This window comes from Carassius auratus, chromosome 46, assembly GCF_003368295.1.
Source record: "Carassius auratus strain Wakin chromosome 46, ASM336829v1, whole genome shotgun sequence".
NCBI lineage: Eukaryota > Metazoa > Chordata > Actinopteri > Cypriniformes > Cyprinidae > Carassius > Carassius auratus.
In genome coordinates, this window is record NC_039288.1 from 14,613,764 (window position 1) to 14,632,712 (window position 18,949).

The 18,949-nt window shown below is 38.6% G+C and overlaps 1 protein-coding gene and 1 long non-coding RNA gene across 11 annotated transcripts in view; both read right to left on the minus strand.

Moving 5' to 3' along the window:
• Window positions 1–3,842: 3,842 nt before the first annotated feature.
• Window positions 3,843–11,700, minus strand: LOC113064313 (uncharacterized). Its single transcript, XR_003278800.1, has 3 exons — window positions 11,547–11,700; window positions 4,147–4,298; window positions 3,843–4,001 (listed from the first exon to the last, which is right to left on the minus strand). It is a non-coding gene; the product is annotated as an uncharacterized LOC113064313 (long non-coding RNA).
• An 872-nt stretch (window positions 11,701–12,572) lies between these two features.
• The window catches only part of vav2 (vav 2 guanine nucleotide exchange factor), a 157,858-nt gene continuing 151,481 nt past the window's right edge, over window positions 12,573–18,949 (minus strand). For 4 of the 10 annotated variants that reach the window (XM_026235028.1, XM_026235026.1, XM_026235027.1 and 1 more), the window contains 8 exons: window positions 18,852–18,923; window positions 18,609–18,670; window positions 18,214–18,330; window positions 18,049–18,136; window positions 16,992–17,115; window positions 14,932–15,018; window positions 14,460–14,614; window positions 12,573–14,382 (listed from right to left, as the gene is read on the minus strand). In XM_026235028.1, the coding sequence (XP_026090813.1) occupies window positions 14,335–14,382; window positions 14,460–14,614; window positions 14,932–15,018; window positions 16,992–17,115; window positions 18,049–18,136; window positions 18,214–18,330; window positions 18,609–18,670; window positions 18,852–18,923 (753 nt within the window). In that variant the 3' untranslated portion in view covers window positions 12,573–14,334. The other 6 variants (XM_026235033.1, XM_026235025.1, XM_026235029.1 and 3 more) reach the window with 4 other exon arrangements.

Sequence of the window (18,949 nt, forward strand, 5' to 3'; positions counted from 1 at the left end):
TATCGATGATATATTTTAGTCAGGTATTGTATAAAAATAAAATAAAAAATTGTACATGGGGGAAACAACATACTGTCTATCAGAAATATTTAAGTCTCTTTGATTGACATTTCTCACTCACCCAAATTTATTTCCCTAACAGCCCTCCCTGGTTAGAATTGGATGGATTCTATGAATAGCTGTAACCTTGAGCTACTTATTGAAGCTCATTGAAGATCTCTCCACTGCAGCTCTGTGGATATCTGAAGATTAGCATTCAGCTGAGCAAATTTAGCAGATGTTCTCAGAGTGATTACCAGACTCGCATTTGCTTAAAACCTTGCCCTAATGATTGACAGGAACTGGAGAGTGTTTAATAAGTGGAAGTGAATGTTTCTGCCGAGAAGTTCATCTGGTCTGGTTTAGTCCGTTATGACGCTGGCATGGTCAGTGACTTTTTTCTCTGAGGAAGCAATGTGTCACTGTTAGCGTATCAGACAAACGTCATTAGAGTGAGTTTCTAATGGTTTTGTTCCACCACAACACAGAGGAAATAACACCTTGCTAACATCTCTCTCATTACCTCCGCTGGTCGAGATAGAAATGTCTAAATGGGAGCTTCACACTGAGAAGTGTTTGTGATTGTTAGTGGCACCCCTGGGTCAGTCCTCTCATTACCAGCAGCTGACTCATCTCGTCCTCTTCATTTCTCTCTTTGGCTCCACAGGAGATTCAGGAGTTGTTGAAGAGGCCGGAGGTGGAAATAGCAAAGATGAAGCAACTGCTGAGCTCACTGAGTCTGGAAACAACCAGCAGAATGAGTAAGAGTAAGACCAGAATGACAAATACTACAAATTCACTACAAACATTAAAATATACAGCGGGTATAAAAAGTCAACACACCCCTGTTAAAAATGCAAGATGTTTGAGATGTAAAAAACGAATCCAGGTTAATTAATGTCATTTTTTTTCTTCTTTTTTTAAGATTAGATTTAGGTATGGGCTCTGACTGGGCCATTACAAAATATGGTTCTTCTTCTGTATCCATGCAGGCCTGCAGGTTTTGTGTCAAAATGATCTGGTATTTGGCACTACCCATGATTATGTCTATCTTGACTACTGCCCCAGTCTCAGCTGAAGAGAAGAAGCCCTATAGAATGACATGTACATGCACACCACCAGGCTTCATTGTGAGTATGGTGTTGTTTGGATGATGAGCAGTCTTATTTTTGTGCCAGAAAGGTCACTTTTGTCAGACTATTAAACATTTTGCCTCATGGTTGTGGCAAAACTTTAGGCAGGCTCCGATGTTTTTGCAAGTAATGACCCCCCTACCCTACCCCACAGCCCAAAAATAAGCTCAAGAATACAGAATTACAGCGATCAGGACTTGTCAAATATTAAATCTCTTGGTTTGATAACGTTTCATTATTTCTCATCTATATATGACGGGTGCCATGTTTTTTGCCGTGTGATTGTGGTGCCCCATTGCCTTCACAGTATCCTGTGGCACATCTAATTCTTGGAATTAATTTTGTACACTTCTCTTGTTTGGTACCTCTTCACGGTGAGATCTCAAAGTTAAAGGTCCCCTTCTTCGTGATCCCATGTTTTAAACTTTAGTTAGTGTGTAATGTTGTTGTTAGAGTATGAATAATATCTGTAAAATTCCAAAACTCAAAGTTCAATGCCAAGCGAGATATTTTATTTAACAGAATTCGCTTACAAAAAACGACCCGTTTGGACTACAGCCCTCTAGTTCCTGCAGCAATGACGTCACTAAAACAGTTTTTTGACTAACCTCCGCCCACATGAATACACAAAAAGGGGGCGTGGCCTTGTTGCGCTCCGAGTCTGGCGGAGAAGGAAGAGCTGGTTTGTGTTTGCCATGGTGTTGAAACGCTGATATTTTCATCTCGGAGTTCAATCATCTTTGTTTGGGCTTCCCAGGGACTCTGTACTTGGAGATTAATGGTTTGAATTTATGTTTAACTTGGTTCCCGAAAATTATAATCCACATGTAAAACTATGTGCGAGTAAATTAAGTAAAACTCAATAAGTTGAATGCCAGATTCGCAAAAATATTATTCTTGAAAGATGGAGCAGTTCCCTTTTAAAGTCTGGAGAAGGCGTTGTTTATGGACAACAACCGATAAGTGTATTTTATTAAGTTGGTGCGTTCAACAATTTCTGTAACTTGCTATACAAAGGCCAACGCTGTTTAGCTTTGTTAACTAGATGTTAGGGCTGTGCAAAAAAACGAATGCGATTTTCCTGTGATTATAAGTACATCTCCAGCACATGCTCCTGCACACTTGCTCAAAACCAGTCCAATCGCGTTCTCCAATCGCGTTACCAGGAGGTCAGCCTGCTCTAGGCTGGTGTCGAATCACAACACAGGAACCGCTGGCACAATCAGAACTCGCTATGTATTTCTGAAGGAGGCACTTTATAGAACAAGGAAGTCATCAGCCCGTTTTTGTGACAGTGAAAACAGCGGTATACAAATAGGTGAATTGTGTGAAAAATACTGTGTTTTTTTACACGCGAAACATGAACACATGTTATAAAAGCGCGAAAAACGGGACCTTTATGGATTCATTAGTTTGAATATACATAGAACCAAAAACTATCATAACATCTTAGTAGATAATTCAATATACTTTATTTTTGACACAACATTTCATGTGACTTCACAGTGATTCATTCACAGTTTAACAGTCATCCACAGTGACTGTTTCGGTAGACAATTTTAGATACTTTTGAACCTATCTCAAAGATGTTAATCAGCACATGGTTAGCTAGCACAGTTCTGCACAGTTGTACCCAACATTAAATGATATGGAATAACCCTGAAAAGTGTGCTTAGTTGCAGAAAAAAGATGTTTGATAGTGACATTCCATAGAGGTTTTCCGATCTGTTTTTTTTTTTTTTTTACTTTACTTTTTTAAAGAATCAAAAATATATTTTTAAAAACAACTATGGAAAAAAAGATTTGAACACTTAAATGCTTTTTAAACGTGAAATGTGACCGCAATCAAAAATACTCTTACAGCATGTCTATAAGGTAGGTCATAACTTTACCAATTGTTAAAAAAAGACCAAGATTTTGATGGATGTTTCAATGTATTTATTAAACATTCATAATCTTTATTTACCATTTAATTTTCTCTGATATTCTCAAAAAAAGAAAAGACGCTAGTATGTTATTAGTGTACCAATCCCTCTGGCCCACTGCACAAGCAAACAACCACAATAAAACTTGCATTTTGTATTAAAATTCCCATTTCAGACACAAAGCAGCACGATTCAGCGCTTATTAAAATGCAATTCTTGCACTTGAGCTTTTTATTTGTTTGCATGGTCATTAGCATAACACTGATTGCTAGCTGGTTAGCTGCAGGTGTGGGGTTTCACTGACACCGTCAGGCACTACTGAATGACTCAAAAGAGGGCATTGAGAGTCTCTTTACCTTACCATAAAACACTCAGGCAGAGTGGTACAATATAAGAGAGCTCAGGTACAGTCCCAGCAGCTCACGACTCGTCCTCGAGTGTTCTTACATGATGCATCAGTTACGCAGGTCTCTATGAATAGCATAGAAACATCTACGAATTCATGTTTTCCATCTCCGATTTTTTTTCCCTCATGCTGTAAGCAAGTACCTCTGCTCGTTCCTCTGATGTGCGTTCTCTGGAGTCAGCACCGGGACGCTCTCCTGGCTGGAGGGAACCTTGCATGCTTTGCAGAGAATCAGTATCAGAACCAATATGAGAACAGCTACCAGGACGTTACATGCTATGGCCACCACTGCAGCGGTGGATAGTCCCGTAGTGGAGGAGTCTTCACGGCCGCATAGCTGCATCGCTGACAGAGACGGCCTCGCTCGCTCACACCGGCTGTCAGCTCCAGAAGACCGTGCTCTGATCTGTGACCTGTGAAGCTCAGCGCTTCAAAGCCCCGCTCGCTGATGTCATCATCACTCTGCTGTCACCCAGGGGTCCTCCTGATCGCCTGATCCTGTGTGAACAAGTGCATCCTGCTTTTCACATCTCTTATGTTCACAGACCAAGGACACACTGTGTTCCGGTGTCAGAGGAAGACTTGATGGATCAAGAATGAAAAGTTATCAATTATTAATTTTTTTGGTCTTAGGAGCTCTTACTTTAAACGGCTGTACAACATCGCTGTCGTTCACTGGTGGACTTCTTCTTTCGCTGGCTCAACTTTGTTCTGAGGGACAATGTACAGCAGGATGGCTTTCTTTAGGATGAGGTCTTGAATACAGTCGCCACCATTCATCTCATGCTTTCTTTCCTATGTGACAGAGAGAACGAGGATATTTAAACAGGTATCACAATACTGTATTTCATCAAATCTGCTTTTCTGCATAAAAACAAAAACAAAACTGGATTGTGTGTCCCACAATGTTGTCAGCTTTTTGATTTTGTTCCAGTTTTCTATTATAGGTGCCAGAAGCTCAGTGGCATTATTCACAGAGGAGTCACTGGTGTGAGAAAGGAACTGCCTTGAAACCCATTCTTTTCCTGGTGTGCTCAGTGAAGCCTTCACGAGCCTCTGCCTGGTTACTGTCTGTCTCTGAAACTCCCGTCTGAATGCACAATGGATCTGGCATTGCAGACACACACAAACACATAAAGAAGACTACATGCTTATGCTCTACCTGAAGAAAAAAGAAAAAAAAACCTTCTCAAGTCAGTCGTGGGAAAATAACTAATATTATATGAGAGGATGTTATGAGCCAGCATATGATTTCTCTTCTGTGTAGCTCATAGATTGTCGTGGGAAGTCCTAGCAGGTCCTCTCAGCCGTGTAGAGAGGGGCACAGAGATCTGCACTGTGCAGTGAGGGTCTCTGAAGAGGGGCTCCTCCTCCACAAGCACAGTTACACACATACAGCTACATGATGAATTCAGTCCCTTCACTTTAACTAAGTATTATATCAGAATAATATGGTCAGAGAAATGCTAATTCTGGCATTGTTTGCTCTCTCTAATGTCTTTCTTGCCACATTTCTCTTTTACGAAATGGAAGAGTAGATGTTTTGCCAGGATTTATCAGGGGCCCAAGTTTGTGAAACCTCAGCTCTGTGAACTGTGTCAAATTTCAGCAAGTTTGACACCGATGCAGAACGTTATTGTGGATGCACAAATGAAATTTAAGAGCTTCAGTAGAGAATAAATATTTATAATAATATAAACTTATCATATGACTTATTGCAATACAGTCCAAATATTGTGTGGACTACTTTTTGATAGGATACATATTACAATTCTGGGCAGTTTTTTCTGGGCATTATTTGTATTGTGCCTCCCCTCCAATAAACCGCAATAAGCTTTGTACTCAGTTTTTTTTTTTTATATGAAACAAAGCCTCAGCTTTCAAACTGGATCACAATAATAATAATTAAAAAAAAGAAATTCAAATAACAAAATGCCGTTTTGGAGCTCTTTAAAACCCATTTAATCCCAAATTTTTCCCAGACATGAAAATATCAAAATGATGTGTTATTATTAACCCTTTGAAATAATCAATACGTTTTTTTGTATTATTATTTTGGAAAAAGTGTGTAAAAAATGTTTTATGTTCGGTTACAATTGTGACCGGTGGGATAATGTGTGTACTGAAATAACCTATTTCTGCAGTCATAAAAATGGTTAGATATCTAGATAGCTATTTTAAACTGTTTGATCACATTCTAGGGTTACTATTATGCATTAAAAACTTATGCAACATTGATAGGAACACTAAGATAAAAAAATAAAAATATATGTTTAATATAATCAATATTGTAAAATATAACCTTTTTTATATTAATGCTTAGAGTATTACAACATCATTATTGTACATTGTTTTAAACATTTGAATTTTTAATTTAATGCAATATTTTGTCAATGAAACATTTTATTATCATTTTCACTAGCAACTGCAATTAGATTTATATTGTATATCTAAATTCACTCACTGTTATCCCACTGGTCACTATTGTCACCATCAGCATGTTTACTCATTCTATGACCACACTCAACAAAACGAAATATATGTGAATGCATATATTTATATTAGACACGCTAAAGATCATATGTACCAAACATATTTGTCATATATTTATGTTAAGACACTTTACTAGCCTTTGGTTTTGGAGCTTTGATGCAGCCATCATCTTCTCAAGGTGCAAACAGGATTTAAACTGCTCTGGTCATGTGACAATTTGCACTAATCACGTAAATACACTGACACCTCAGTCAGTAAAGTTTTAAGAGCTTTATAAATGGAAACCTCTTTTCCAGTCACTATTATGACCAGTGGGATTAAATGGGTTGTGGCGTGACAGATCGCTGTTCAAGGCAGCAGAGCACACTCTTTACTGTTAGTTACAGCAGGAAATAAACATGGATGGAACATTAGAAGGTATGTTGAACGATACATTACATAACTTGTGTCATGTCTCATGTAATCACTCAATCAAACATTAGCAAAACAGCGGGAAAACAATATCTCAAATTACATTTACCCCAGAAAAGCCATTAAATGACCACAGCTCAATAATTTTCTAGACAAATTATGCATTTCAGTATATTCACTATATTACATTTATTTTTTATTTTTACTTAAACTGTTAGAGTAGAAACAAAATTATGTCATCAAAAATATATTTTTATAAAGTTTTAAGACCTATTAAAAAACTGTCTTATGTGCATTTTAAATGTTTGTATACAAGTCAGTTTTTAATTTTAAACTTTAATATTTAACCAGCTGACAGGGCTTCCTTTATAATTTAAAGCATTATTTTTTTTTTTTCCTTTAGAAAATGTACATGTACCGTACCTGATATATATCTAAATGAATTGATAGTAAAATCAACTAGTGATATACTAAACATCCTTATTTTTGGAGGCCCTGGTCACTATATGTTTCCACTGAATTGGGAAAAAGCATATTGAGCCTTCTTTAGAATATATACGTTTTTGTATGACAGAAGGGTGACAAAAAAGGTGAGTAAATGACAGAATTTTTGGGTGAACTCTCTCTTTAAATGCAGAAAAACAAACACATAAGTTAAGACTCACAAAGACATCCTTCCCTTCATGCCCCAGTGAACCCAACTCAAATGAACGTGTGTCTAAAAGGGGACATTTAGAAGATTAGAGCACTCTTCCACAAGGCCCATTTCCAACAAAACTGAGTCAACCTTCCGTCCAGTCACTCAAGGAAGGACAATAACAGCGAGGCGCCAACAGCAGGGATGGAGACTCGCCAACATCTGCTGTTTTTGACACAACAAAATCTCAGAAGCTTCCAAAAACGTGTAGCTTTAATTCAGTTTACCCCCATCCACAACAACAGAGCTTTACCTTTTCTCTTCCTCATCAGAGACTGATTTTGAGATGACTATGAATCACCTGCCTTTCCTCCGAACCAGCACGGCTGTAAAGAGAGGGCTGTGTGTGTTTACAATGCTACGAGGACTCATCACTGCCTCACTGTAGGGAAATAATGGTGGGATGTCGGAGGTCTCATTTCCAGAAAAGGAGAATGAGCGGGGGGTGGGCGATGGTCATGTTAAAAAGCTGTCAGGGCAAGTGTAACATACAGTGTGTAATTACACAGGCCCCATAAAGAGTCTGTTACAAAAGTGCTAGTCAACCATACACAATGAATTGTACCCCTAAACCCACCCTTACATACACTGCCAGCCAGCATATTAAAACCGAGATGCTTCGAGAGAATATAGCAGTATTATTCTGGGTGTCATTTGAGCGGAAATGTGTACGTGTGTGTGCTGCTAGTGTTATCCTCAACTCATTTCGTTGTAAGTGGTGGGTGGCTTCCACAATAACTGTGCAAACCCCCTGAGAGTCTAGCTGAGGTGACTCTCACTTATAAATATACCTCAAACTGCCTTAAGCCACTAAATAACAAAGTGATGTGAAGTGAAAGTGACATTCAGCCAAGTATGGTGACCCATACTCAGAATTTGTGCTCTGCATTTAACCCATTCGAAGTGCACACACACAGAGCAGTGAACACACACACACACTGTGAACACACACCCGGAGCAGTGGGCAGCCATTTATGCTGCGGCGCCCGGGGAGCAGTTGGGGGTTCGATGCCTTGCTCAAGGGCACCTAAGTCGTGGTATTGAAGGTGGAGAGAGAGCTGTTCATGCACTCCCCCCACCCACAATTCCATCCGGCCCGAGACTAGAACCCACAACCCTTCGATTGGGAGTCCAACCCTCTAACCATTAGGCACCGACATCCCCTAATGCTCACTTTATTCCTAAGATCCTTTATAATAGGAGTTTGCTTGCTGAAATCAGACAAATTAATTTGGGGAGCGACTTTACAATGCAAAACACAGTTATGCAAAAAGGGTCCTGGGAAATGAAATGGATAAAACACAGTTGTTCTTACACATGTATTTTTCCATTAGTCTGATGATTCACACAGCAGACATTAGGTCATATAAATTCTCCCTCTAGACTCACATCCAGGGCTCCAGACGAAAACAATGTTGTGCCAGATAAATATCACTGTTTTAAAGAAAACTTTTGCCTTTTATAGATAGATCTGGTAACACATAGGCAAAGCTGAGACTGAGAATGTTTTTCTTTTCTTTTTTTTGCGATTCATAAGAGTCATATATTTGTTGATTGGACATCACGGCTCACACTGTGTACCTTACTGTTTGTAGATAACTATAGCCCTGAATGACATCCCAACTCAATTCACCATCAATTCTGCAGCTGGAGGAGCACAAATGCACCCTGATTGTTATCCATAATGGCAGCTCTCCAAAAAACAGATGGAAACTGCCATGGACATAGTGGTTTGTGTGAGATATTAAACATATTCAGCATGCAACGTCTTCCTATGTAGCTATTCATTTTTTACAGTTTTTACTGTGGCATGCAGCATAGCATGGTGTATAATATAAAACGTCAGTATTTTTGCACGTCAAGAGGGGTGTTTCTTCTTGATTGTTATTATGGCTTGTAGTATAGCCTTAGGCAGGGTGGAGGTTGTCTATTGTAAATCTGAGAGATGTTCTAATAATTTCTCCTGCACTGTTTGAATAAGAAGTCACGGTGAAGAGAACCTATTTCAGCATTAGAGAGCAGCATGACTTGCATCAGTGAAAATGAATGGAGTACTGATTGCTTAACGCAGGTAGCGAACAGACTACTTATCTGCACATTCAATAATAAGTCAGGGAGATGCATAAGTCGCATGATGCACTTTAACAGTTGGTGCTAGACAGGCACGCAGGGAAGGGAACATGATGAATTAATGAAAAACATGAACTTGTGAATCCAACTCATTAAATATACCAACAAACCACCTCAATAGCTGATGCAAATCTGGCGGCACCTGTGACAACACCGTTCCAGATCATTCAATGTCCATCCCATCGTATCGTCCTAACCGTTTGATTTAGCATTGCCATTAGATACAGCCATGAGGCAGAGCCAGAGTGGCACAGAACTCATTCAGATCCCAATGCATGACTCAATCTGAGATGATTTTCAAGGAATCAGTCACCCTGCTCTGGGCCTGCTCTCTGATTTCTCTCATAGGACACAACATCTGAACAGAGAAGTAGGACTGGCAGGCAGCAGCTGCATTCGAGGACTCTGGGCTTACGAGAAGTTCAAATATGTTAGCATCCTAAACCATCTGAGCAGGAAAGCTCTGTCCAGAGCTGTGCAGTGTGAAGTTTATATGCATATCACTCATGCAATGAAAAATACGTGCCGTCTCATATGCACTGAAGCTATTAAGATTCTGAAATGAGAGCTATTTTGTGCATATTGTGGTTTGTAAAAATCAACAGCAAAAACAAAAAAGGCACTCCTCATAATTATCAATAAAAATTATGTTGCATAGATCTTTTAATTACTTATGCTAATCAACATTATAGGGCTGTTACCAATCATAAAAATATGCAGCGGTGGCACAGAAGCTGCATTTTGAAGTGTCATTTACAATGTAAAAAAATATATATATATAATTTTTTTTTTACACTTTTCAATCTATCTACTCCCATTTCATGTTTAAATGTATGTGCTACTTTTTAATTCATTGTTAATTTACTTGCAATTCAAAGTCATTATTTCAGTGTAGATGTATTTACGCAGACTACTAAATGTTGTCAGTTCAGAAAATTTTTTAATGACACTATCTTTTTCCAAACAGTATTCAACATGAACGTCAATGCTTAAGTGATGAATGAAATGCACTACTTGGTTGTTTTCAGAGATGGAGACAGACCTTTTATACTTGCGCTACAATTGTGTGTGGCCTGTGCTACAAACCTTTCATCCTCTGTAGCACCAGAGCTACGTGCAAAAAAGTGAATGTATAGCCCTGCTGTCAACATCATCAGGAAAACTACTCCAGTCAGTAATGGAGCCCTGACATTTAAAAAGAGGAGCTAACAGAAGATAGACGTGAAGAAAGGGCAAAGTGTGACATTAAAAGCAGCGTTATGAACTGCATCAAAATGCCACATCATATCACTATTGTTCTGCTGTAACCGACATAGTCTCCAAACATGTTCTGTTCATGTCCAGCAATACTATGAGAACCGGCTTAGAGGAGGTGGGTTTATAAAAGAGATAGTTCACCCAAAAATAAAAAAATCTGTCATCATTTATTCACCCTCAAGCTGTTCCAAACATTTGTGTTTCTTTCTTCTGCTGAATACAGAAGATGATATTTTGAAAAATGTTGGTAACCAAACAGTTGCTGGTAGCCAATGACTTCCAAAGTGGAATAAAATACTATGGAAGCCAATGACTACTAGGAGACTAATATTACTAAAATATCAGGAAAATATTTATTTGTGTTAAATTGACAGATTGACAGAAACTCGGGCTGGCAATTGAAGAGAATACATTAATCTAATGATTACCCCCAGCATACTCTGGAGGGTCCATCGCATAAATAACTTTATCAATTTGCATATTGCGGCTAAAGTTAATTTATAATAGTAATAATAGGCTAATGAGACGTTTATCTGTTGAACGCAATAGAATATATGTGCTTTTTAAGTTTTGGACCCCACTGGCATTTATTGCGCCATTCAGGACGTGCTTTTGCTTTCCAAATCATCTGAGTGGAAATGACCGCTCTCGAGACTCGTTTTTGAAAGTTGAACTAGCTTTAAACTCCACGATTATGACGCGAGAGGCGACGCAACGGTGAGACGAGTCTGTAGCCTAGGTTATATTCAAAATAATAATAAAAAAAATATTAACAGACAGAACGAGTCCTCTGTGGACGTCCCTTAAGTAGACTGCGCACTACGTTAAAATCGGTTGAATAAAGCGACTACCTGTAAAAGATCTCGCGCAAAAACACCTGCTACATTTACGTTGACATTGAACCTTTTAAAAGCGGTCCCACTGGAACGATAAGGAAAATATTCCCAAATACACATTAAACCAAAAAAGCAAGTCAAAATAGCAACATCCGAGACTTCCCTCAGTGCACATAAACGTTCAGCGTGGCGCAAAAAAGCACTTAAAAGAAGACTTACCAGACAAACACAAGCGTGATGTATAGCCTACGCGGTTTTACAGGGGTACAGCACTCCACAGTACGTGTCTGTATGTGATGGTCCATGAGTGTGTGTGTGTGTGAGAGAGAGATAGAGAGAGACGACAGCAGCGGCAGCAGCTTGAGACGAGCTCAGTGACGCGCGTCAATCCCTAAACATGGGACGCACGAGGATATGCTGCGAAAACGATCGGGAGACTGAGCACTGTGCTAAAAATAGATCGATAAAAAAATATTACCTCTACACTAAAATGTAAAGAGACATTAGTGTGCAAAATAGCAGTGCCGAACCAGGAGTAAATAATTTAGCACACGTTTCTTAATAAACCCTTGATGTTGTTATTAAATTCAGAAAGTTTAATTGATAAAATGATTAAATACAACATCCTTGATCTCATGATATTACTAAGTATACCGGATCCCACACTGAATAACCTAAACAACTGGACAGTGTTAGGAACAGATTAAACCATGTACATGATACAGCTTTAATTCACAGAACCCAGCATCTCCATTTATATGAGCCTATTTATTTTTCTTTCTATTTTATGATTTTGGAACCTCAGCCTTATAGAAAAATTGATTAACAACATTAAAACTCTCCATGGGCATTTTAAATAAGACAGAACAATGTCATGAAAATATAATGTATGGAAAAATGCCATGTTTCTTCCTCCTTCAATTGGTGCTGTGTTAGTTGGTGAACAGATTGATTATGCTGAAATTGATCGTTATGAGCAGAATAGATGTGAGATCACGCAAAGATCACACGTACTTAAATCCAAACCATAACACTAGAACATAAATTTAAGCAAAACTGTAACCATGTATGTAGGACCAGTCCGATTGTTTCACTGGATAAGTGAAAAATATTTATAGCCATCAAGGTGCTTTCTATGTCATGAAAAAGCAGGTAACTTGCCTCCCCCTAGTGGTGATTATAAACAAATACAACGGAGAATGTATACTGTTGGGAGTATCATAACAGTGAGGACCACACCACAAATAAGACAAAAAGAAATATTTATTTCATGATAGACCTCAGTTTTCAAATAACTGACCATTCAAAAAATGCACACAATTTCTTTTCTTTTTCTTGTAAGATCTTTTTTTCCCTCAGGATTCACAGACAGCAGTTGTAATATATATGACCACATGCTTCGGGTTTTTTGTCCACTACACAAACAGGTACTAAGCCCCTAAGCCAGCGCTACCTTGACCTGAGCTGCAATCTTCCATCACCACAGACAGCTGTACTCAAGCCTGGAGCATGGCTAAAAACACGTCCGATGCTTTATTTTGAGGTCTAGCACTCTCCCATCTTGATTTACGGGTTCAATTTCGGATGGCGACAACATCAAAGGGTTTGTCTCCTAGGACTGTATGAGGGAGACATCCATGCACTTACGGAGTTTACAGGTAATGTTCAATATCAGACTTTGAGGGATCAATGCTCATAGTGTGAAGGATTTACTTTTTTTCTCTTTCAGAGGTAAAAAAAAATAAAATAAAAATGTGTCCAGGTCTGCAGTGTGGTGTCCTGTGTTAAAAGGTCTCTGGACATATAAAGTGCACTTGGTGGCTGAGGTTTTTTTAGCAGTGGGTCTCCTCGTCCACAACAGCAAAAATGTTCTGCCCTAACTCAGGGATATGTAGCACTGTAGCACCAGTTGACTCCACAAGTAAGGCAAGATACTGTAATGTGGCATGCTGCATACAAGAAAGGTGGAATGGCAAAATGCATGTGCTTGTAAAAGACAAGAAAAGAAAAATCTCATAAAAACCTCTGGGTAATCATGAAAATCAGTGCACAGAACAGCATTTGGTTTTCCCTTTTCAGTCCAAATTAGGACCACTGAGAACATGGGAATAAATCCTCGTCACAGAAACAGCATTCACTGAACCTCTGAATTCCTGAAACTCAATTGCACTTTTGCATCCTCTTGAAGCAAGAGGAAGCCATGATGGAGCTTGTATCCTTCATTGTCCAAGTCAGCTAAAGCAATTCCAGCCATGACCGAATGCTTTTGGTTAGCTGCCCCTTCATTCCAGTGAGATGACAGGCAGATCTGGTCATCTGCTCATTCCAGTTCAAGAATGTTCATTGTCTTTTATGGTCTTTCTGGTTGAGCAGCATCGGGCTGAATGGGTGGATAGAGCCATGAGAGTGCACCGATAAAGAACGGCGTTAATGCTGCAGCTATATAAACCAGGAGTGAAGAACATGTACGAAAAGGCACTGGACAGGGCAGATGTATGAATGTGTATGTGCAAGATGAGTTTAATTCCATCTCTTTACTTTCACCTCTAAAGGCATTACCATTTACTAAGGCAAATTCTCTCTGGAAAGAAATGCAAAGTGCATCTTTTCTGCTCACATATATTATTTGCGCTGCTGCTTTTTAATCACAGATAGATCTCTTTAATAAATTATATTTGTTTATAATTTTATACATCCACACCCCCCCATTATACCCCTCTGACCGGCAGCACAACTTACAGGTATTACTGTACAAACTTAAAGCCATGCTTGTCCTTTGGCCACTTCAAGGCAAAGTTCTGCTCTGTTCAGTTTCACTCAGAGCAGTTTTCTTCACAGAGATCACAAAGACATTCCGAGACAGGGAAAAAAGCATATTCGTACATGACGAAAGGAGACAGAAGTACAAATATTCATTGTGAAATTTCCAGCAAAAAGTCTTCATGGAAAGCAAATTGTCCTCTCAGAGGGCGGTGGATTTTATCGGATGATCTATGACCCCAGAGTATCACTGCACCCCCTCCTCATCGACGTACGTCGAGGGAAACCATCCAATCTGAATGGAAAAGAATGGAATATATTGCTTATATTTAAATATTTGAAGCTTAATTTCAGATCATTTTTTTTTATTACCCTGCCGTTGGCCTCTCCTTTCCACCAGCCTTGGTCTCCACCAATCTTGCTGTAGATCTTGACGACATCCCCTTCTCGCAGGGACAGCTCTCTCATGTCTCGAGCAGCAAAGTTGTATCGTGCCACAGCTGTGCTGACTACCCTGGGAGTGAATACTGTTCAAGGCCAGCAACAACCCAAGATTAGTGCATGTAAAATGATGAAGTGCACCATTAAATGGCTAAACATCTGATTTATTGCTACTTCGTGACATTGTGAGCTTGAATGAATGCAAGCTTGTGTCTAATCATTTTGGTTATTAATGGGTTATTTTCACAAGAACTTTATGATTTTAAAGCCCTAATGGAGCAACAATGATGAAAACACAACCAGGAAGACATGTTGATGGGAAGACGAAGGGCTGAAAGTGAAGAGGAATTTGGGAAGGCAGCATGGATCATACAAGAGCATGAACAAGCAAGAGGCACAGTACCTGACCAGAAGGGAGCAGAGCTTTGAGAGGAGAAGCTGAGGCCCTGAGGACTGAGGAAGGAGAAGTTGTAGGAAGCACAGGTGGCTGCTGAGACAGTATGAGTATAGAGAGAGCGCCAACAAATAAAAGAGGAAGGGCACAACAGAATTAGAGGGTGAGTTCAAGGAAATGCTTTCAGAGTCAGCAAGGTGTTTGCATGTGCGTGTGAGAGAATAGGGCATGTTCTGTGAAAAAGTAAGAATTCTGACACAATCCAAATTCATTTTTGCAACATAAAAAAAAGTTGTCTTTAGGTGACTTACATACTACCTTTCAGAAGGTTGGAGTTAGTAAGTTTTAACACATTAACTTTATGGATTAAATCGATTGATTTTAAATTGACAGTTTTCCCCCCAGGCCATATCCCCCCTGAACAACACATAACACAACTCAAGGTGCGGTCACACTAGTCTTTGAATGTGCGAAATTATTTCGGATGCCGCTGCGATTATGGGAGCAAAACTCTTGCTAAGATTACGATTCAATTTCAAATTTGAAATTACCAACAAAATCTAATAAGTTGTTATTAGATAACTTAGATTTTGTTGGTAATTTCAAATTTGAAATTTAATCGTACCGAGTACTTTAATCGTACTTTGATCTCATTAATTTTTTTTTTCTTTTGGTAAAAAAGCTTATTTTTTCAGGATAGAACAGCAAGTTCGCATGCACAGTCCTAAGCACACATCTCCAGAATGCTGACTATTTCTATAGCAGCCAGGACTTCTAATGGCACCTGCAGTGACGCAATGATTTATACTGATTACATATTGGCTCTATAATTCAGATGGCGGTAGAGTGGCCATATCGAGCATTTTTGCACATTCAAAACTATATGAGTGAGACGTTTTGGGTATTCTATAGTCTTTGGTTTGGTCTGGAGGAGTGTTGGGATGATGGTGCTGAAGGCTGAACTAAAGTCTACAAACAGGATCCTCACATAGGTCCCAGGTTTGTCTAGATTTTGTGGGATATAATGAAGGCCCATGTTGACTGCATCATCCATGGACCTGTTTGCTCGGTAAGCAAACTGAAGGGGGTCCAGTAAGTAATTACTTCACGACCACAGATGTAAAGGCAACAGGTCTGAACCCTTTAAATCCCGCGATATCTTTGGAATGGAGATAATGGTGGAGCATTTGAAACAGGAAGTGACTTCACACAGCTCCAGTGATCTGTTGATCTTGTTGATTTGCCTCAGTGATGGGGGATGGGGTTTTGTAGTTTGTAATGTCTTTCAGGTCTTTCCACACTGAAGAAATAATATTCCACAGTGTTTCAGCTTTTACTGTATACGTGATTAAATACATGTAGCCTTTATTAGCAAAAGAGACTTAATAAAATAAATAAATAAATAAATAAATAAAGCATTTAAACTTTAAACAGTAGTGAACGTGTATCAGCCTTTGGTTACTTTCATTGTCTGGAAAAGAACACAGTGAAAATTCAGTGTCCCTTTCTGTTCAATGGAAAATCTAAGTCACACAAGTTTGAAACTACATCAGTGTGAGTGAATGAAAAAAAATGGGTGAATGGCTCCTTTAAGTAGCTCTTGTGTTGGATATGGATATCTTCAAGTCTTGCATATTCTTAGCCCCTCACAAACAGACATTGTCTTTATGCACTTGAATAAAAAATTATGAGTAAACACCGGTTAAGTTTGACTGGAAAATGAACAAAGGCACATCATTTTTAATACATCTAATGAAGCATTTGTTTATTGGAACCTATTCAGCTGGCTGAGCAAAACTTGGCCCCGGGTGCCAGAAGTCTCAGTCAGGCCTCAGCCAGAGTGGGCGGCAACTTGAAAACCAAGCCAAAGAGGACAGACAGTTGAAATACCAGGAGGCGGGGCATACAGAATGTGAGGGTGGGACCAGCTGGCAGGGTTTGTTTGTTCAGACTTCCAGAGCGTGTCCAAAGATTGTGGAAGGCTGCTGGCCAGACTGATGGGGGCTCAATTAAAAATGTGTGCCAGAAAGAGATAGAAAGCTGCAGAAGATTATGGCAGCAATGTTTACCTGGTGAACGGGTATTGGTGCGAGAACTCGAGCGCTCCCTGGATTTGTAAGGGTATCGTAATGTTGTGTCCAACAGCTTAAAGCTCTCTTTCAGTGAATGACTCTGATAATACTCCACAAGCTCCTGTAACAAAGAAAAATATCTAAATTCACTTACAGCACTAATGTTCCAGAGTTTTTCATCTTCATCAAGATACTGTGAAACTGTAACTGCATTTCCAGAAGAAATATCAGTATTAGCAAGGAAAAAAGTTATAGTTTTAGGTAGGCTTAGATTGGGCTTTGGTTAGGTGTAAGTGAAATGCAACAACAATGCTAAATTAGCATGATACAGCTGTGCAGTGTATGGCTACAGACTGACAAAAAATAAATGCAAGAAAGAAGATCATTACAATTTAGTATGCAAATATTTCAATAAGATTATCACTGTTTGTAGATGTTCATGTATACAGGAAATCATTACTGTTAAAAGGTTTGTTCAGTATGATTTTTAAACAATTTCTTTTGTTTATTATGTTCACCCAAGCTGCATTTAGTTAATAATAATATTTTATTAAAAATAAAAAACAGCAAATAATTTTAATTACAATTTAAAATAACTGCTTTCTATTTCAATGTATTTTATTTATGTGATTGCACATGATCTGATTTAGTGCTCAAGAAACATTTCTTATTATTATTATCAATGTTGAAAACTGTTGTGATGCTAAATATTTTTGTGGAAACAATACTATATTTTTATTTCCAAATTATTTGATGAATAGAAAGTTCAAAATAACAGCATTTATTTGAAATTGAAAACTTTTCTAAGAATATAAGATCAAATTAATGTGTGCTTGCAGAATAAATGTTATTTACAAAAAAATATCTTGCAGGCTTTTGAATGGTAGTGTGTATGTGTATAGACAATAAGAGAAAATATCTACAAAGTAAAATTTATAAATAAATCAGTATGTTATGTGCTTCAAGTGAATTGTGTAAAGTGAATTAATTGTGCAGTCTTCACCATGCAAGCATAATAAAATCCCATAATATATTTAATTGCACACTCTCTTACCAGGAGGCTTTCAAACTTCTTTGCCTCTGTGATGTGAATCCAGTTGTCTTTCTCAATAACTTTAATATGCTTCACTTCATCATTAAACCTGTTAAAAGGCACATATCAATGGTGAATGACAAAATACTTCAAGACAGACAGACATGCCTTCCCCATAACACTCACTTGATGCTGATTGCGAATCTCTCTGCCTCTGCCGTCCTCTCTCTGATCAGATAGGTGCCGCTGCTGTGAGACTTAAGCAGGTTGTCGGCCTGCTGTCTTTCCATGTTTCCTGCAAACCTGAAGCCCACAAGGAAAACGCACCTTATTCACGAGCCCGCTCAATACCCTGTACATCATTATAGCAACTCTCACAGAGGTCGTTACCTCATTAAAAGACAATAAAGACTTAACAAGCCTCGCAATTAGCCTAAAGCTAATCAATCATCACAATTGATTCAAATTATGACACGTGTAATTCCATGCAAATTTCACTAGGTCAAAAAACAGTAGCATAGCTAATTATATAGTAAGAATGGAAAAATCTAAAGCAGTGTTCTAAAAGCAGAATGAAATACCAAGGATAAACATAGTAATCCGTCTCTCTGGAGGACTGACGGCTGGAAAATGACTGGAAGGGCTGGAAAGAAGAAAACCGTCAAAAAATTATTTGAGACAACCAGGCCTGGTTTAATCTCTTATAGTGAAGAACACTGTCTAAAATTCTTGTATACATATATCTGAGAGAAAGGAAAGAAAGATTAGGAATAATTAAAGAAAATGTAATTGTTAAAATTATTTGATTGTACTTGAACCTGTACCTTAGGGTCTAGACATGGTTTGACACTGGAACTGGGGAAGAAGCCAGTCTTTTGGGTTTGGATGAGTTTGCCCTGAGACGAAAATGCAACAATTCACA